Source organism: Epinephelus fuscoguttatus, linkage group LG5, assembly GCF_011397635.1.
Source record: "Epinephelus fuscoguttatus linkage group LG5, E.fuscoguttatus.final_Chr_v1".
Taxonomy (NCBI): Eukaryota; Metazoa; Chordata; class Actinopteri; order Perciformes; family Serranidae; genus Epinephelus; species Epinephelus fuscoguttatus.
The window spans coordinates 41096812-41117829 of NC_064756.1; the positions used below are offsets into that span (position 1 = coordinate 41096812).

The 21018-nt window shown below is 40.2% G+C and overlaps 1 protein-coding gene across 2 annotated transcripts in view; it reads left to right on the top strand.

Annotated features, from left to right (window-relative positions):
* LOC125888977 (melatonin receptor type 1B-B-like) overlaps positions 1-20638 on the top strand; it is a 145355-nt gene extending 124717 nt beyond the window's left edge. For both annotated transcript variants that reach the window (XM_049576641.1, XM_049576642.1), the window contains exons 2-3: positions 6633-6751; positions 10415-20638. In XM_049576641.1, coding sequence (XP_049432598.1) covers positions 6633-6751; positions 10415-11164 — 869 coding nt within the window. In that variant the 3' untranslated portion in view covers positions 11165-20638. The remainder of the gene's footprint in view (positions 1-6632; positions 6752-10414) is intronic.
* Positions 20639-21018: the final 380 nt, after the last annotated feature.

Consider the following 21018-nt stretch of genomic DNA (forward strand, 5'->3'; position numbering starts at 1 on the left):
TTCATCACTGGTGTCTCATCTTAACATCTGTGTCGTTTGCTGCTCTCTCCTTTTTCACCGTCCTGCCGTGACCTCTGTCGAGATCGTCCTGGTCATGGGTCCTCCTCCTCCACCTGCTTCTCCTCCTGGTTGTCAGTCTCTTCTGCAGCACCTGCCTCTTTAGCCACATCAATAATGCCACAACTGTGAGCAAGATCGTAGTCAGTTGTGATGGTAACACTGTCCGACTTGCTGTCGACAAATTCATCACACTGTCTTGGTGTCTTGGCACATCTCTCATCTTCTGCTCTATTGCTTTTTCTTAATCCTTTCCTGAGTGGACCAGGCACAGGGTCCTCTTCAGCAACCTCATTGTGTGTGACTTGACTATTTCCTGTTTCCATGTTGAATTCCTCACTTTGGATGCTGTAAGTGTCACTGTCAGAGCTGCTGTCAGCAAACTCATCCCACCATTTGAATATCTTGCCAATGGTCTCTTCAATGTCCTCTTTATCCTCCTCTCTTGCCCTCTTCCTGGATCCTCCAGGCAGAAGGTAGTCTTTGTCTGCACCATGGCTAACTCCAGCCTCAACCAGGGCACTAGTGCTCGCTTCTTCATTTTCATTATTGTCGTCGACACTCTGTCGGTGTTGTCAACGTTGGCATCTGCATTGTCGTTGTGGATGCTGTCATTGTTGTCCAGGTTGCCAACGAAGATGTCGTTGTTGACAACGTTATCATCGTTGTCCAGGTTTTCCTCATCCTGGTTTTCAGACACCTGGTTTTCACCATTGTCCAGGTTTTCATTGTTGTTATCGTAGTCAGCAACATCTGGGTGCTCAGGTTCCTGAAACCGGTCCAAAATGACAACAAAGCCATTGTGCTCTTCTGCGTGATTCATGTGAAAATGCATCCATGCATGTAGTACTGTTGTATCCTTGTTTCATTGATACAGTAATGCATGTGATATTTATAGTTCATTAATGCAGTAATTCATATAGTTAAAAACATATGGTTAAAAAGGGGTTAAAATATTACAAATAAGTCATTACTTTAATTTGGTGTTTTGAGTTAAAGATCATGAACAGTGACTCATACAGAACACAATGTGGCAGTAGTGTTCTACACTAGAGTTACAAGTAGGAAAAAAGGGAAGTAAACAGAGGAGAAGAAGTTGCTAGCAGACGAAACAGACACGTTATATGAAGCAATTAATGTCGAGCATGTTTCCCTGTTATGCTGCAGTTTGTTCAGTAAAATGTTGAACGAAGAACATGAGCGTCCGGTCATCTTTTTGTAGAAGTTACAGCTAAGTCTCCACAAGTACCACATGAGGTTCATCAGCTGGTGGGTGCTCTCTTCTTGGAAAAAAATGCTAAGTGTCAATTCGGGCCTTCAAGATGAGGTAGAGAATTGTTGCAGTTACTATTCATTGAATTAAACTGTATATCAGCTAAGTGTGCACCAGCTGGAACGACACCAAAGATGGTGCTTGTTTGCACCTGTCACACGTTGAGTCTAGTTTAGGATTAATTTTCGCCAGTTTCTCTTTCATGTAGTGAAGGTGACGGACCACTTTAAACTGAATAACACAATGTCTCATGCATATCGAAGATGAATGTATCCTTTTAATGATATGATCCCAAATTTCCTCTGAGATAGACATCTTCATATCACTCTCCCACCGATTTTTAAGAGGTTCAAATGGTACTTGGTCAAGAGCCTGATTTTTTTTGCAATAGGGGTACTAATGGGAAGATCTTTCAATTTGAAAGCCTGTCTAAATTGTTTCCAAATTTTAATAGACCCACATATAATTGGGTTAGTAGTGAATCTGGATATAGGGTGAGCCCAAGGAAGTGTTGAGCAGAGGAGAGAGTGTAAAGATGTATGAGAGACAGATGATGCCTATTGGGCTAACATGGAATTTTGGTGCCTGCGGACTTGGACTGCCAGTAGGACACTGCCCTTACATTACAGGACCAACAATAATGTTGGAAGTTTGGTAAGGCCATTCCGCCAGCTGCACAGGGTTTCTGAAGGACAGTTTTGCGTATCCGAGGTGTTTTGCCCAGTGAATGGTACTTTAATCTATTGTGATGCTTACGTGTGATTGCATTTCTTTCACATTGGAGACGAACTTGCAGCACATTTCCTTCGCAATGTGGCTGAGTATTTCTGAGCAGGCATGGTCAGATTTGTTTTGGTTTTTTTGCCACCTTTAGTGCCATTAAGCTCCTGCAATGTTATGAGGGTGTTGAGCTTTTGTACAACAGCCCCTCTTTTGCCACGGTGCACTCCATTCTAAATGAGATTGTTGTTTTCTGAAGTAAGTCAGCCTGTAAATCAATGAAGCTGTCTGGGAGGGTTTCTTTCCCTTTCACTAGGCTATTTCCATTGATCTTGTGTAGGCTTGGCTGTCTCTGTTTGTAGGCCTATATCTTTTTTGTAGCCTCCTTGTATCAGAAGCAGTAACTTCACCAATAATCTATTCTTCCACGAGGTGTATACCATGTCTTTTTCTGAGAGCAGCAAACTCTTTGCTTTTCCTGCATTCTGACTTTCCAGCCATAGCATCAAGCCAAAGCCCCAGAGCTGTTCTAACCTGTTGGATGTACAGTAAGTATCAGCACAGATAGGAGTCATTTTACAGGCTAAGGAAGTTGATGAAACTCTTTAATGCCTTGCAAAAAGGTATGGTCAAAAAATATGTTACTCTGAGATCTTTGTCTTCAAATTCTCTTTCTCTCTGTGTCACATTGATGTCTTTCAATATGAGGAGGTAGAGTTCCACTTCCTGTGCTGATTCGGCACGGTTAGATTGGTAGCTTTGTCAGCAAGGTCTGGCAGGTTTGTCTGCCGTGTTGCATTTTAGGGGGCATCTGGAGGATGAGGAAAATGTCACCAGTGAGACAGCAGTGCTGTAGCTGATACATCATTTCAGGTATTCAGTGTGTTTTCAACCATTTCAGCAACACTGAATGAAGTAGAAGAGAGTCTGCAAGGGAGCCCTCCCTTCCACTTCTCAAAGCACAGCTAAGATCGTCTGCACTCTCTCATGGATTGGTTGTTGGATGGCAGAGTTTGCCTGTAGTAGCTGAAATAGCAAAGGGTAAGAAATGTGGCACAGTATTGGTGCGTGTGTAATATATCTGCCACTGAATGAAAATCTCTTTTTCTGTCCATGTGAAGTGAACTGTGGGTCCCTCCAAGACTGCTTGATTGTGTATGTTTTTGTTTTATAAGCCTCATTTCTGATGTTTTATACTCTAATTCCTGCTAATATTTTCCCTGCATCCATCTCATCCCTGTATCTTGGCTGTGTTTGTGACATATGTTGTCGATCAGACTCCTGAGCCAGTAACTTCCCTGACACATGAAAACAGATTAGAGATGAGTATTTACCCCTGCTCTCCCTTTACACTTTGCAATATTAAGTTGCATTTTGTGTTCAGTGACAACATATCATTTTTATCTGCTGTGGAATGGTGAACAGGGGTCACCTCTGGGAGGAGGGTGGCAGGCTGAAAAGGTCACAAGTTGGGAGATAATCATAGCAGTGCCAGGAAATATATGCTGAAAGGGCAGCAGCTGGCCACTGCAACTGGAGACACGACTGTATGTGTCAATGTCAGGGAGAAAGAATAGTGTTGTATGTTGTTTCTGCGGTACTGTCAGCTCTCTTTTCACTGACTACAAGGATACGAGGTGGCTCACGTCCTCTTCTCAAAGTGTTAGAGTGACCGTAGGAGCTCAGTTGATTTAAGATGTTTCCCTTCACACAAAATATAAACTCCATTTAGACATGATTGATTTTCTAGGGGGTGTTGGGTAATAAATACTTGCCTTGTTCCTTGGTACAGTTGAACTTGAAAAAGATTACTGTTTACCCTAAAAAAATAATAAAATAATGGTCTGACACTAAATGTCTTCTGATCCTGTTATCCAGTTTTCTGTGTTAAAAATTGTTGTTAGCCATCCACTAGCAGTCCATCATGCTTTAAGTTGGTCCTTGACCATTCAGAGCCTGAATTCCTGACTTGTAAACCAATTAGAGACTGTGTTACTGACTGTATGTCAGCTCTGATCTCAAATGCACATGTGATTAGTCCAGACTTTACACAGGATAGTGACATAATAAATTTTGTCTTTTTATGCCTCTGTGCCAGCGAAAGCTGTAGCTGGAGGTGTTCAGGTTTTTCAGTCCTTCCATGCCATTTTTGTGAACGTGATATCTCAAATTAGATTTTGGTGGTCAAAGGTCAAGGTCACTGGCCAGAACTTGAGAATTCATGGCTAATTATGAAAAAAAAAAATCAACAAATGTCTAACAGGATATGGAAGTATAGACATTTCATATCCAAAAGGTCAAAGGTCATTTTCGTTGTAACATTATAATGTGCTGCCAAAATGCCTCTCTGGCAAATACTCAGGAACATCATAACAACATCATAAATACAATAAATACATCATAACTCAGGAACAGAAATGGAGACATTTGGGTGTCCACCTTGAAACTGTGCTGATTGTGATAATAATAATAATAATAATAATAATAATAATTATAATAATAATAATTAGGGATGCACCGAATATTTGGTAACCGAATATATTCTGCCGAATATTGCAAAAAAACCCACACATTCGGTATTCGGTGGAATAAGTTAAAAGCAAGGCCAAATAATAGTGGCGTGTTTTGATAACGCAATCAAACAGCGTGCGGTGACGGACGGAGTAAAATGTCGGCAGTGTGGCGATATTTTACTCCGTCCATCACTGCACTCACATTTGCGACTAAAAATAGTTTTGTGCGAGCAAAATAAATCATTCAGCACGCTGTGCAAGTACAGATTTCAACCAGCAGCAGAAACAAAAGGCGAATCCCACCGGTTGTGGGTTGAACGGGGGTCACAGACACAGACAGGAATACGTATTCCTGTCAAATACAGCGGCCAGTGTACTCTGCGGCACAAGATAAGGCTTACCGGCGACGGAGAAGTCCGGCTCTAATAATATCCTCTTCTTGGCGTCATGACTGCCCAAAAGTACCTGGTCAGCCGAGCTGTGGCAGCACAGAGGTATGTAATGTGTCAGAGGAGAAATGAGCCGTTCACATTTCTCTCTTTGTGGCAGGTAACGGCCCACAAACCTCACCGCACTTTAGGGACTGTTCTTTACTTATGGAGGGACTGTTCTTTACTTGTCAGGGGAGGAGGGTGGCTGGTTGATTTTTATTTCATTTATTTATTTTATTTTGATCCCCCCTATGTTCATCACTCATTGATGCTGTTTTTGAAGTATGAAGAAGTCAATAAGTAATTTATTCCATTGAAATATCATTGATGTATTATAGAAAAGTGATTTATGTTTTTATAAATGACAAAAGGCACATCTGCCTCATTTTCACTGTGGTATCGTGATACTACTCAGAACCATGATACTTTCACTGGTATCGTACCGGGGGTTCATCTGCAAAAACTAATGAAAAACTAAACAACGGTATTCGGTATTCGGCCAAGCATTTAATTTTATTTGGCTTCGGCTTCGGCTTCGGCCACAAATTTTCATTTCGGTGCATCCCTAATAATAATAATAATGATCTTTATTTATGAAGCACTTTTCAAAAAAAGAGTTACAAATTGCTTTAGTCAACAACTAATACAGACACGACATGAAATCAACAGCTTTTAAAAGAACTGATGAAACCCTGGTATATAAAAAGTGAAGAAATGAAACACAGTTTAATTGAACTTAAAACTCAAGTATAATCAGGAAAGGCTTTCCGATAAAAGTATGTTTTAAGTAGAGACTTGAAAGAGATCACTGACTCAGCCGACCTGATTTCCTTGGGTAGATTGTTCTAGAGCCCTGACAGCAAATGCTCTGTCCCCTTTAGTTTTCAGCCAGGCGTCTGGAACAGCCAAAAGTCCTATGCTGCCAGAAGACCTCAAAGAATGCCCTAGCGTGTATGGCTCCACGTTCGTGGAGGCATACAACCATGAAGCAGTAATTCTTGTTACATCACAAAATCTTCTCATTGTTCAACAAAACAAATGTATCACATTAAGGCAAACTTTTCTTGTTATCTCGTAAGTTGTTATGTTGTTATTGAAGAATCTTCTTTATGGTGTTAAAACAAGAAATAGATCAATCATTGCCTGAAGAGACGTGGAAATCATACATATTGATAAACATATAACATGATGATCTAGGCATGCGGCCAGGGTGGTTTGTATATTATGGCTGTGGGTTTCTTTTGTTCTGTTACCTTTATGTGTAGTCATGTTGTATCAGTTATTGTCAGTGACTGTGCTATAACTTGGTACCGGTCCACTCACTGTGGCATCCAAGACTGAAAAACAGTGAGGATATAGGTAGAATTTCCTTAGTTTGGGTGACAGAAGTAGGAAGCTGTAATGAAGTGTGATGCTGTGAAAGGACATGAGTGTGTGAATACACTTGCACTGTCCTGAGCTCAGTGTTTTCTTTCTAGCTGCCTGTGTTAGTGTGATTGATCGACATTGTTAGGAAGCCTGCCAGGTGTGAGGCGTGGCCATGCATATCCATGGACTTGCTGCTGCTATACTTAAGGTTGTTACAGTTTCAATCACAGCCTCACATGACTCTGTCTCCTGTCCTTCTGTCCTTTACAGGAAATGTCTTTGTGGTGAGCCTAGCCTTCGCTGACTTGGTGGTTGCATTCTACCCCTACCCTATGGTGTTGTACGCCATCTTCCATGATGGCTGGTCACTCGGTGAAACCCAGTGCAAGGTGAGCTGTTACTGTATATCCAATGCTGTCTTGGTTTTAAAGAATATTTTTTATTCTTTAAGTTAAAGGATGTTGAACAACCTTAATCTTATTTCTGCAGTTCAGCTCAAGTCAGGTGAACTCTATTTATGTACTCTAAAGTCACAAATCACTAATTTGCCACAAAGTACAATCTGCGTATTTTACCACAACCTCTGCCCTTGATTGAGATTAGGGAAAACAGGAAAAAACAGGAAGAGACCTCGGGAAGAGCAACCGAGGAGGGGTACGTCTTTCAGGACAGACCAACAGGCGATACGTGTCATGTGTACAGAATAGACACAGATAACAGTCTGAGGAAATATCAATATTAGGTAGATAAATTGCAAACATATACAGTAAGCTATATATGATGAATATGCACCCGGGAAGACGTCACATAACTTCAGGCCATAACAGAAAGGACCTGAGCTACATAGCCTCCAGGATACCTTTCATACAGAGGGAGAGGAGACGAGACATGAGGCTGAGCTACACAGCTCCCTTCAGCTGACTTCCTCTCCTGTCTCCTCCAGTGTTTTCAGTCATGCCAACAATGTGTGTCGTCCCTTCCCTGTCTTGTCATTTGTCAGTTATGTTTTTAAATCAGGTTTGTTTAATTCAAGGTTTTAATCTTCATTTCTTTTTAAACATCCCTCTTGCAAAAGGAACTTTGACTTTACTGTGTTTTTTGCTCTGATGTCATGCTTAACTTTTATGTACCAAAGCCTGACATATATCTCTGTAAGACTGAAACATTGCTTCATAAAATTAAAATTAAAGTGGAAACATACCAGTTTTTTGCTTTAACTTATCAGTATGAAGTAAATGTTGATTGCACATCATGATAGCTATAGAACAATGACACCTTCTGCTTTTAGATTGGTCCCCTAAAAGCCTTACTTTCACTGTGGAATTCTGTCTGCCAGTGGGTGCAAAATGAAGGTTTGACTTACTACACAAAGGAAGTGTGTTAACCATTGCGCAACCAAACCAGTAAGGGGACTGCGCTTTTGTTTTCCCTGGTAGCTATTTCCAATTACCAAAGACTATGAATAACCCCTTTTAAACCCTGATCACACAGAAAGTGTTTTAGCAGCTGCAGGCAGCTTTTTGTCAACCTTTTTTAATGAGAATGAAGCTTTATGCTCGCTGTTTCTGCGTTGCTATGCTCTGCGCTCTAGGTGCCTGGAATTTTGGCTGGAGCGCTCTGAATTCATCAAGTTAAAAAAAACTTCATCTCAGAGCGAAAAAGTGTGCCACATCTGCAATTCTTTTTTTTCTTCATTGTCCAATTGGATGATTTGAGAGGCAGGCCTTCTGTGGTGATCATCAACAAGTTTACAACAAACTATTTACTGACAGCCTCTCACCCTCAACCTGAGCTAGAGCAAGTACCCACTGTCTCTCCATTTTAAGAACTAGCTACTATTTACTGTGAACATAAGTAGGTAGTGCTAGACTAATTAAACAATATATTGACTATACAGGAGGGTTAGATAAGGGTAAGAAGGTGATGAGTTGGTTGCCTGGCAACAGTTTAAGGCCCAGCAAGCATTTTTTTTACAGCAGCATTCAATTTAGAAAAAAAAAGGCAGTGCGTTGTACCTCGCATTTTGCAATCTGCAAAACGCTTTCTGTGTGATCAGGGCCTTATACTTAATCTTCAAGGTGGGAATTTCACACTGTTACTCCACCTTGCAGCGCTGTATAAAGATAGAATCGCAGAATGGGGGGACAGAGTTGTCTCACCTTTAAGCCAGCATTGGAGGTAGTAACAGCACCAAAACGATATCTGTATAAATGCGACAGCCAGCAGGTTGGAGATTTAAAAAAAACAGCTGATAGCAGTTAGCACTTAACTCAAATAACTCAAAAATGTCCTCAAATTTGGAAAACAATGAGGTCCAGGAGCTCCTTATCCTCACACTACACTGACGCTGTTTTGTTATATGTCACGCCTGTCGCGGCTCTTTTGTTTCTGCAGTGCCAGCATGCTGTCTAAAATCAGACAGTGAAGCAGACTGATGCCACCATTGTTTGGCTCTGTGTAAAAATGCAAAGGAGGCATAAAAAAGGGACTTTGTAGCAACCCTATAGCATGGTCTCTGTGTAAAAAGGGCTAGTGTAAGTTCTTTGCAGTTAGTGGAAATGGTGGATGGTGGAACAACCGAAGTAAGTGTGAAAACTGGTGGTTGGTAGCCTCTGCTGAAAACAGGAGGTGATTTGGTTGTCTTTGCGGCAGCAGCGGCAACAATATAATCACCTGGAAATGCTGGGGATGATTTGATGACAAAAGCACTGTGTCCGTTAAGGTAGAAAAGCACTATATAAGTGCAGTCCATTACCATTTTTGTGTTCAGCAGTCTTCACTGCCATCTTCTTATTGATCTTCTCCTCCAACATGACATTGGCACTGCCTGAGTGCCTGAGTAATGGAGTTCGTAATAATACTATATATATTTATTAGGTGTCCAAGCAGCAGGACTCACTGCTGAAGCCTTGTTGTTTTTTTCCCAGTATTCTTTTCTCTTATTATTTTTCTCCATTAAAAGTGTCCGTGCAGCAACAACTGTAAGCTCTTGGAATCCGCCCTTCTGCTGAGATCAGGACAATCCCGATTGTGGGGTCAAAATTGGGATTATTATTATTATTTGAATAACATATACTAAGATTTGATCCAGATCGAAACTAAAACTGGATTAACTGATCTAATCTGAATTCAGATTCATGTAATCATGAACCAGTAATCTGTGCATAACCCATGTACTTTTGGAAGGCTGCGATCACATGACAGATGTGCTGACGGGAGTAAACAAGGAAGTGGTCTTGAGCGGTCTTGTAAAGAGGCAGGTTGGAGTGGTGGATGGGTCACAGAACCACAGACTTTCCCCGGGAGATGCCAAGCTGTTTTTCTGTGTTGTCCCGGGAAAAGCAATGCACCCAAATTTGTGCATATCCCACATAGTATATTGAATGGCTGTGATCATGTGACCAATGTACTGACAGCAGTAAACAAGGAAGCAGTCCTGAGCGCTTGTAAGGAGGCAGGTTGGGGAGGTGGATGGGTCACACAAAAAAAAAGACTCGCTCAGGACTTGCCCCTGTAGTTGCATGTTCAGATCCATGTGAACTTTGAGTGGGTTAGGGTTTAGGGGTTAGGATTACCATTTCCTAAACCTAATCCCAGTAACTTTTATTGCCTCGACCTAAACTCTGTAACTTTACATTAAATATGTAACTGTTTGTTAAGGATGTAACGTAATTTGTGGGGCGCACAGTCGTAGGATATCATACGAACTGTTGTACATGCATTTTTCGTAGTAGTTTCATATGAACTGTTCAATGAGAATATATTAGAGACGCACATTCAGAACTTTGAGTCATTTTAAGGTATATCCTCACCATCATTCCTGGGGTGAATAAAAAAAAGATTAATAGTGAAATAGGAAGAAATTAAAAATGAAATAATAAATATTTGGATAACAAATGTGAATGCTCACACTAATTGTACAATAAATTATCTCTCTCTCTCTCTCTTTCTCTCTCTCTCTCTCTCTCTCTCTCTCTCTCTCTCTCTCTCTCTCTCTCTCTCTCTCTCTCTCTCTCTCTCTCTCTCTCTCTCTCTCTCTCTCTCTCTCTCAGGTGAGTGGCTTCCTGATGGGGTTGAGTGTCATTGGCTCTATCTTCAACATAACAGGCATCGCCATCAACCGTTACTGTTACATCTGCCACAGCTTCAGCTACGACAAGCTGTACAGCTACCGCAACACGCTGCTGCTGGTGGCACTCATCTGGCTGCTGACCGTTGTGGCCATCGTGCCCAACTTTTTTGTTGGTTCACTCCAGTACGACGCACGCATCTACTCATGCACATTTGCACAGACAGTCAGCACGTCCTACACCATCACTGTAGTGGTCATCCATTTCTTTGTACCCATTGCTGTGGTCACCTTCTGCTACCTGCGTATCTGGATCCTGGTCATCCAGGTAAGGCGGAAGGTAAAGTCAGAGGTCCGCCCTCGCATCAAGCCCAGCGACCTTAGGAACTTTATCACCATGTTTGTGGTGTTCGTGCTGTTTGCTATTTGTTGGGCACCACTCAACTTCATTGGGCTCGCTGTTGCTGTCAACCCTGAAGCAGTGGCGCCTCACATCCCGGAGTGGCTCTTTGTGGTCAGCTACTTCATGGCTTACTTCAACAGTTGCCTTAATGCCATCATCTATGGCCTGCTTAACCAGAACTTCCGGAGGGAGTACAAGCGGATCATCATGTCAGTGTGGATGCCTCACCTCTTCTTCCAGGAGACGTCCCGAGGGGGCACTGAGGGCATGAAGAGCAAACCCTCGCCAGGGCTCAATAACAATGAGCAAGTAAAAGGAGAAACCCTGTGACACTGATTTCCTCCTCTTTCATCTCCTCGTCCCTCCTCTTCTGTGTTCACTTGTGCAGTGCCATTGATCAGACTTAAATCTTTACTGTGCCAAAGCAATGAACTCTGGAAATACAGATAGAATGACCAACAGTGAGCGGGAGATTAAAATGAAAAAAGAGATCAAACAGAGGCATACTGACTACAATAGTAATGTTAGTCATTCTTTTAAGAGTGCCATTCATAAAACCTGAGGCTCATCAATTTCAGTTTGCACTGATTTTATCTAAAGAATTTTTTTTTAATTCATTTGAAAAACTTACTGTGAAATTGATTGATTTGATTATATGTTCCCTTCCCTAAAACATTGCTCAACTTAGTTTACAGTAAATAACGACAGATGATGGAAAGTACACCCAGAATAAGTTTCTGCAACAGAGTGAAGAGAAAAATGGAGATATGTTAGTTAGACGTGGTATGCTCCTGGGGGTAAAAAAAAAAAAAAAAAAATCATTGAATCCATTGAATTGTCCCCCTGCAAAATTTTGCCCCTTAAGGACTAAAAGCCAGAGGTGTGAACTAAAGATCACATGACTTGGACTTGAGTTGGTCTCGAGTCATAAATCTGATGACTTTAGACTCAACTTGACAAAATCAAAAAAGACTTGCACCTGGACTTGGACTAAAACACCAGTGACTGGTGACTTCACTTGGACTGAAGCCTTTTGACTTGAAAGTAATTAATACTTTTCTAAAGGGCCCAAAGATTAAAAAGTTTGTTAAAGTCAAAGTCAGTGAACACATGATAACTGTTAGAAAATACATGCTAAAAGCGTGAAGACTGGGCACTGCCAGTGCTACACTGTGGAGTTTGACAGTTGAACTGTTTTTTACCACTTCTGTGTCCAGAGCTTTTTGGGCGGGTCTAAAAGCCTGTTCAGTGATGCACTAAAGCCATCCATAACATAACCCTTCCCCTATTATATAAATACTACATTACTACAAACGTTGTCTTAGGGCGCATTGCACTAGTGTCGTTCTGTTCGCCCACTGTGTGTGAGGGGCAAGTTTGCTATGTCCCGTGAGCTCTCTGAGCTCATTTAGTCTAATAAATACATGAATAAACATCTCTGTTAAATGCCTCAGCCATATAAACACAAGCTTAACAGCCATCACTAATGTACCTTTCATTCTCTCTGGCCGAATCAGCTACCCAGCCTACCAGCAATTGCTGCTCACTGCTGTGGGCTTTTTCTAACATTAGCTGTTGTTAGCTGCTTTACAAGAGGCTATAGCTGCACAGCAGCTCTTGTTCCTCCTAGTTCATAGGGCATGTGCTGTGCAATCATAGATTGTCTGTGCTAGTGGCTTAGCTACTAACAAGAGTCTGTTGCTGCGCAGGGACTCATACTTCGGCTTGGGGGTTGTGTATATGACTGTGCCTCTGGCTTAGCTTCCGACAAGTGTCGGTCGTTTCGTTAACTGCTAACAAGAGTCTTTCACTGCACTGCAGCTTTTTTTTTCAGCTCGGGGTTTGTGTATGCTTTGTGCTACTGGGTTAGCTTCTAATTAGTGTCCATTGTTTCATCATGGCTTTTCAGTGGACACATCCCCAGCATCTCAGAGCAGAGAATACTGCCCATTTTTTTTCACAATTTTGAAATCTAATTTTATATACCATGCAATTTTTTTCAATCATTCAAATTGGGCTGGGTGGTTTACACATTTTTCTGTGGTGTTACAAACTCATTACAGGTTGGTGATGGTTGGCAATATCACATACGACATAAAGTACTTTGTGAAGTATTTTACAACATTTATATTATATATATATAGTTTAGGACTTGACTCAGGACTTGTCAGTCTTTATTTAGGACATGATTTGGGATTTGCCTGTCTTGATTTGGGATTTGACTCAGAAGTTCAGACTTACTTGTGACTTGAAAAATAATGACTTGGTCCCACCTCTGCCAAAAGCTAGTCAATTTGTCTAATATTAATTAATTATTAATTATTATTAATATTTCAGTCCAGAGTGTAACATCCTGACACTTACTGGCACACAAAGTGTAAGAGGCAGTGTGACCTTTATGTAGCAGGGGTAAGACTGCATTCACACCAAATCAGGCATTGTGGTGATCAGAAGTAGGATGGTGCAGTGGTGTGGGAGTGTCACTTGAATAGCCCAGTTGTGGGGAGGTGGAGGGTGAAGACCAACTATAGAAAGGAAATCTCCCCATCTCAGGGACTGAGTACTTGTCTTCAGTAAGTTTGTTTATGTTGGCTTTAAAGATTTGTAGAATTTCTTTTGGTTATTGTAACTGTAGTATCTTTACTACCATAAAAGGCGTGTTCTCATAAACAAAGCAAGTGCTCTCCTTGGATACGAGCTGTTAATACGTACTTTATTTCACTCACTATAATTTTTCAACGTTGCTGAAAACTGACTTGTTCCTGTGGACTGCTGGCATTGTCCAGTCTGATTGCTGGATATGTGATTGGTCACCACAGCATGATGTATAAAAAAATAAAAGAGAGGAAAAGCCCTGGTCCTGATGGTCTTGAAAGAAAATTATTGAAGAGGTGTGTCAGTCAACTCAGTATGGGTGATTGGGTTGTATTTTTCCAAAAGTTAATTCTGTTCAGGCCACTATGTTTTTTGCCTGATTTAGTGTGAACGCAGCCTAATGTTGTGAGGGCATGTGGATATCCAAGTGGATAGGCATGTAGCATGTCTGCAGCTCAGACATTGATGTCAGTATTGTTAAAATACATAACATAAAAAACATTTCTTCCTAGTTCTCTAAAATGCTATCACTGAATGTAACCTGTGGTGCACCAGAATTCAATATAACATTCTTCCGGCCGCAGTGTTGGGACAGTCTTTCACTTCTCTGTAGCACAGTTTTCAGGACAAACATTTTTAGTTGCACTATTGTTAAGACTCAAATGGCAAAATTGTCTGTATAACCCCATATACCTAACCTAAACCTAACCTAACCTAACCTAAACTATCTCCTGAATAGTTCCAGGAACTAAGGAACCCTAGAAACTAAACTCAGGAACTAAATCAGAAACAAAAGCCTCTTTTGCTCGCTGTTAAATGGGTGGAAACTATGCAAACTAGTCAACATGGCAGAAGACTTGGGTCTAAAACCTGTTTCCACCAAGCAGCCTGGTACAGTTCAGTTCAGCTCGGCACACATCTTTTCCGTTTCCACTGTGAAAAGTTGTGGATGGTACCAATGGAACTGTTCCGTACCATCCCCATTTTTGGTAACCCCTCTGTTGGGGTACCCAGCACACAGATCTGGTAGTGAAAGGTGGAGCTCTGAACACTGCAGTCCGTTGACTGGTCAACAGAGGACAGTCACTCTTGATCAGGGCTGAGTTGCGGCTGGTTTTAAGGCTTATGTAACCACTGCTCATACCATGGCAAGTCTTACATATATTAGTAAACTATAACTATAAAATTAAAGGATGTTTTGTTGCCTCTTGCGGCAGCTGTAGACTGAGAAAAAAATTATTTAATTAACTGGGCAGACTGCCGGCAACTTTTAAGGCGAAATGTTTACTTGTAATTTTATTCAATGCATGAGTTGATGACGTGAATCACACCATCAACACACCTTAAATTTCAATATGACAACTTTGACCATTCCATTAGTTTTTATTGTCCCTCTTGGACAACATCATACACTGTTAGTAATGAGTGCATCTTCAAGCATTTAAAAATTTATATTCATTTCAACTGCATATATTCTGATCCTCACTTGGAGGGAAAAAAAAGTGTCACGGAGCATTGTTCTTATGGACTACGGCATCACAAAACCCCCCCGCTTGCTTGAGAAGGACAAAATGCACAAACCTACTATTTTTAAATATCCCACTGACAGAGACTCTCACTGCAGCCTGTTCTAATTTCTTCTGAAAACGTCGGCGTGCAACCCCATTCTGTAGATGATAAACGAGTCGCAGACTTTTATCTGAGATAAAAGTCTGCGACTCGTTTATCAGATATAACTTTTAAATTCAGAGAGTGCTGGATGGAGCAGTGAGTAACAACGACCCCACCCACATATTAGAGTACTGTTTGCAGTGGGAACGCCAAACGGACCTGGGGTCTAGGTACCATCGGTATCGGTTACTGGCCAGATAGCATATCGACGAAAATATATGATATATGTATATATATATATATATATATATATATAATGTATAAAGACACACAAACATATTTTATTTTGTTGGGATCTGGTCACTCTACCTGAAGAGGCATTATGAGACTGAAAACGCCAAAGAAGTGTCACTTTGCTGAGTGTCTAGGTGGATATTATTATTATTATTATTATTATATTAGTTTCAGTTGTGGAATATCACATTAAATCAAACTGCAGTTATTTTTAGTCTCATCAAACTGCATATAACTTTGATTTTAACATCGAGAAATGATAAGAAATCTTAACGCTTCATTCTGATATTGATGCCTGTGCAACTTGACACAGTGCTGCAAACCCCACCCTGATAACTCCTGGGTCATTAGAAGATTCTCCTTCAAGAGCAGGGCCCTTACTGGGGACCAGGAGCGAGACGTCCCTGAGTTCCTGCGTTCTTGTGAAGGGTTTCTGCAAGTTCCTGCAGTGGAAACAGGCTACATGTTCTTTTCTCCAACACTTTAACCAAGTGGGGTGAAATGATCAGAAACTTCTATTATCTCTGATATGATTTCACTTTGATTTTTGCAAGGTTGATTTAGTTCAGTGGATGTTCACCTGCTTCTTAGTATTCAAAATAATGATGACTTCCATGCTTTTTTAATGCAAGAAAACCAAAATTGATGAGCCCTAAACATGTATTGCAACATGGTATGTATCATGTTTTGTACACCTCAGGGTGCCTGCCTCCTCTCCTGTGTGGGCCATATGTATCTGAAAGTGGAGGCACCAAGAGATTAGTAATTTTTGGTGTTTTACATCATGAAGTCCATGATGGATGTTTTAAAGTCTACACAGTGGCTTCATTATCCCTCTGGATTTCTGTACTGTATTAGTATTGTACTACTGTGTGTTTTGGTGCACCAGATGTTTTTAAAGGTATAATGTTTAACAGTAATTATTGTACCTTTAATTTCTACAAGAAAAAAAAAAGATTCAATTATTTTGTCTTTTTTTTTTATAACCATGGGTAAATGCACTACAGCATGATGAATCCCTTTGTCTTTCATTTTGTTACTGGAGGATGCCTCAAATTTCTTATAGGAATTTCCATGGTTTGTCAAAGGTGCCTAATTTGTTGTTCATCAGAGTGATGGTTTTGCCAAAAAAAAGAAAAAAAAACAAAAAACAAAACAAAAAATGTTGACAGAAGGCTATGGTGAGGTTACAGGTATGTAATTAATAAGCTGTTTTACCAATATCACTCATCACCTGATAGAGTAGTGTCAAGGTGTGTTCACACCAAATGGGAAGGGAAGGACATGAACATTTTCGATATCTAAATTAGAAAACATGCACGAGTTGAAAATATTTCAAGGCTTTATGACTCCAATTTTTGAAAGTATAAAAACACAAGAGAAAATAGTGGAGTATTATATCAGAAAGGACTGCAAAACCTTTGAAATCAGTCAGAATCTGATTGTGTGTCAAACAGACAGACAGACACAAACACACACACACACACAGAGGTTTACTTAATATCGGTGACTTTTGGGGAAATTACATAGCCTTGCATTTATTTCAGCATCAGTGTATCACAAGCCAGATGGCCAAAATCATGTAATTTTGTGTTTAAACATTCATTTTCAACATCTTACTGTAATGCCTTCTAAACTGCAGAGCTGGCACTGGATGTCAAAATGACGTCAGAAAGACGTTGGACAAACGTTAAGTTTTGGTTGGGATGAAAATCGGGATAATGATATTTCAAATGTTAGAATTTCAACATTATGATGTTTTGCAGATGTTGGGCTTTGTTCTCCATACCTTACAACGAAAAGTCGTTATTCTACGTTGACATGTCGTTGGCATGAGAAACGTTTTGGTGACGTAGCAACACAACTTAAAACCTAAATTGCTGACCAGCTGAGTGGAAGCAACCATTTAATTCAAGATTTAAGAGGAGAGCAGTGTGATAAGACCTCTTCTTTTTCCTTTCGTTGTATTTCACTCCTTGTAGTGCTTTTTTTTCACTATTGAAACTACTACTTCCATTATGAATTTGACAAGATAATGTGAATGAACATGCAAAACTTAAAATTATATTATTCCTGCATTAATCACTATTCAGTGTTCATAATATTAAACACTTTAACCAAAGGTTATCAGCTCTCAGTGGTGATCCAGGAATGGACCGTCCACAACAGAACATCACAGCAAGTAGTAATCATGTAACAGACAGGTTCCTGAGCTATAAACCAGAACAGATGCAGGAGCCATGTAAAGCTCCTCTCCAACTGTAACATCTGGCTTTTTAATGTAATGGAAAAGGTTACAATCAGCATTCACACCCAGATGACTTTGCAGCAGTCACAGGAATTTATTGGCTCTGTCTCCAATTGGCAGTGATGGAAACACACTTTTACCGTCGAGATGCAATTACTTGCCACCACGAAATACTGTCAGACTCCAACCAAGCAGAAAATCATCAGTCTGCGCCAAGTTTGAAAAGGAGACTGAATAAGTAAGAGATATATTAAACACAATTAACTACTGTAACATTTTCACTGGCCTTCATGCTGCTTTCTACTGTTTATTAACCTGTTTTCAGGCCTGTCTGTGATGTCAAACGTGACACACCAGCAAAAAAATCTGAAAGGCATACTCGTCTGCTGCAGAGCCCTGTACATGGCTTTAGTCTACTGGCAATGGGAAAGGACTCAATAACCTATTTTTAATGGGTTTTCCCATGTTAAAAAAACTGTGTACACATGCTCATTTTGGGTCACATGACCAGATATAACAAACATGCATGTCAGTGTTTACATTCAAAGCGGGTGGAGCTAGCGTTGCCCGTCAAAGGAATAGAAAGAATGTTGTGATAACACACCAAAATTAATATAGACATGCGTTTAATGAATTAAGATGTCACATTTAAACATGTGAAGCAATAACTTTTTATGTAAAGACAAAAAAAATCCTGTGTGATAACACACAAGAAACAACATGGTTTTGGCCACCTGGCTTACAGCTAGCAGCTGCACAGTCGATACAGTCACTGTTTGTGGCAAATAAACACAAAGTGCAAAACCTCTCCAGCAGTCATATTTGTGCAAAAAGACAAAAAATTGCTTCTGTGTGAACACACCATCAGTCATCAGACGAATGCAGTGCTATAAAATCTGGTTTGTCCGGTAAACCATTAGAACATTTAGATATGTAAGCCTACAATAAAGTCATGAAACAAAAACCCTGAAGGTATATAAAAGCACAATTATCTCTGAAGCCCGGGTGACAGTGTACTTATGCAGTTTACAAGTTTAATCTTAGTAAAGTTTCAATCTTAGTAATGATGAGAATCACCAGTTTCTCTATGCATTTCATATGCCATATCACTACCAGAGAACATGACAGCTAAAGAAGCTTCCTCAGTACTTGTGAATAATGCTACTACTGTTTTTATCCAGTCTATCTTAGTAAAAAACCAAGGGAAACAGATGGTGCAGGCTGATCTCCAGGCCCGTCACTCTGTATTCCATGTTGGTGGAGAATGTGCATGAGTTTCTTGATTGACCTTTTCTGTTTGGAATGTCTTTTATTACTTCTGCTTTTATGATTCTGGCTTGGGGTCTAATGATAACTGTGAAAAACTGCTGCTGAAAAGATTAACGTAATGATGTGATGATGATAAATGGTTGGACCTGATAGTGCATATTAAATGTGTGCTATGTGCTGCAAATGCAATGATGACAAAAGAAAACAAACAAACAAAAAAGACATTGTATTGTTTTTAAAGGAGCACTAAGCGACTCTCCCATGGGCTTTCTTCAAAGATTCTTCTTCACTCCAACAATTATCCCACAAGGTTTAAAATGCTACAGTGTAATATAGCTCATGAGTGACACCTGCAGGCCAAGGACATACTATAATTTCAAATAGCTGAAACCTTTATTTACCTCACTTGCAGAGAGAACCCGGTCTATTTGGAACAGGCTTGTATTAGAGACAGGCCTTTAGTTTTAATTTTCCTTGTTTTTGTAAGTATTTTCCATATTTTATTGATAAACGTCCTACTTTCTGAATTACTCCCTTTTAAGTTATTGTTGCTGCAGACTCAGCACGTCAGTAATCTTTTCCTTTAGTTTTGATAAATTCAGTATAGTGTACATTTCTACAGATGTAATTCCACTGGTACAACAGAGTTGTGAACACAAACACTATTCCCTCTATTTTAATATTTTTCACAGAAAAGCCCATGTGTATATAAATAAATGAGTAAATAAATAAATGGCCTGACTGATCGCTTCGTGGTCATTTAAAAGCAAAGACAAGTTGTATTTGCAACTGTGACTTGAGCATATTTAACACGTCTTCATCCCAACTCGTCACATATCGCCGCTTAGTCAGTTGACTTTCACATCTACATGTGACACACTAGGTAACCTCCTGCATCTGTTGTTGATGTTCCGGGATAGCGTGTCAATTTATGCTTGTTACATGAATTTTTAAATAGACTGTAAAAATAATGGACGTAGCTACTGTGATGTCACCCATTAGTTTGTGGATCCCCCTTTTGAAGCCTCGAGTACAGCATTTTGGCCGTCGTTTTTTTGGAGCCAGACGTGACCATATTTGATCGAGGGACTTGAGCTGTGAAGGATTGAGGGGATGGATCTGACTGAGAAACCTTAAATATGCATAAAATTCACCCCCTCTACAGTCATTAATGGTGAAATGACCTATAGAGACCAAAACTGTTTTTTGCACCAGGCTGTAAACATGTTTATTTCTGCTGTAAAGTTGGGCATTTTAACATAGGTTTCTTTGGATATTGACTGGCTTCTGGAGCCAGCCTCTGGTGGCCATTTGGTGAACTGCAATTTTGGCAGTTCCACATTGGTTTCATTTTTCAGCCTTGGAGCTTGCCGCTTGTTATTTCCATGTGCAACAAAAGCACGTGGTTATATTAGGAAAAAGGCATCATGGATTGGCATTAAAACTCACACATGAAATGAACAGTGTGCTCCCAGGTGAAAGGTCAGGGTTTGTTGGACCCATCCACCTCCCCTCCTGCCAGCCCTATATGGGCTTTCCAGCTCTTTATATTAAGTTGTTATTGGCAGCGTTACAAGCTGGTGGTATATCATATTACTGCAAAAGGCACCTTTCTGCATCAGTATCTGACACTGACATCACTGACAAAGCGGCGGTATTTGACACGTTCGGAATGAGAATGGAGTGGGATATAATGGAAACATGATTTATAAGTTTGCCTCTGTAAAAATGGTTGCCACTGTAAAGAATTAAAACAAATCAATAAAACCATTTTTAGTTTTCTGAAATTGTTTTTCTTACTGTTGGCAGTCATGCAAACTGGTGTTGGTGATAATACATTAACATCTGTCAAAATGCGCTGTGCATTATGCAAAAGCATAAAAAAAAAGAAATATATAAATCATAGTGACAAACATGACACCAAAAACTGGATTAAGATAAAATTCATAGTGACTGTACAATATGTAATATACTGTGACAATTTTATTTGCAGGAACTAGACAAGGCATCCCCCCATCACCATTATTATTTGGAATTGCAACGGAGCTACAAACCATAGCAGTTCATAATGATAGAGACATAACAGGAATAACAAGAGATGGTATGGCGCACAAGATTTGTGTCTTAGAATAATGCTTTTAGCTGCCTAGAACACCAATTACAAAAC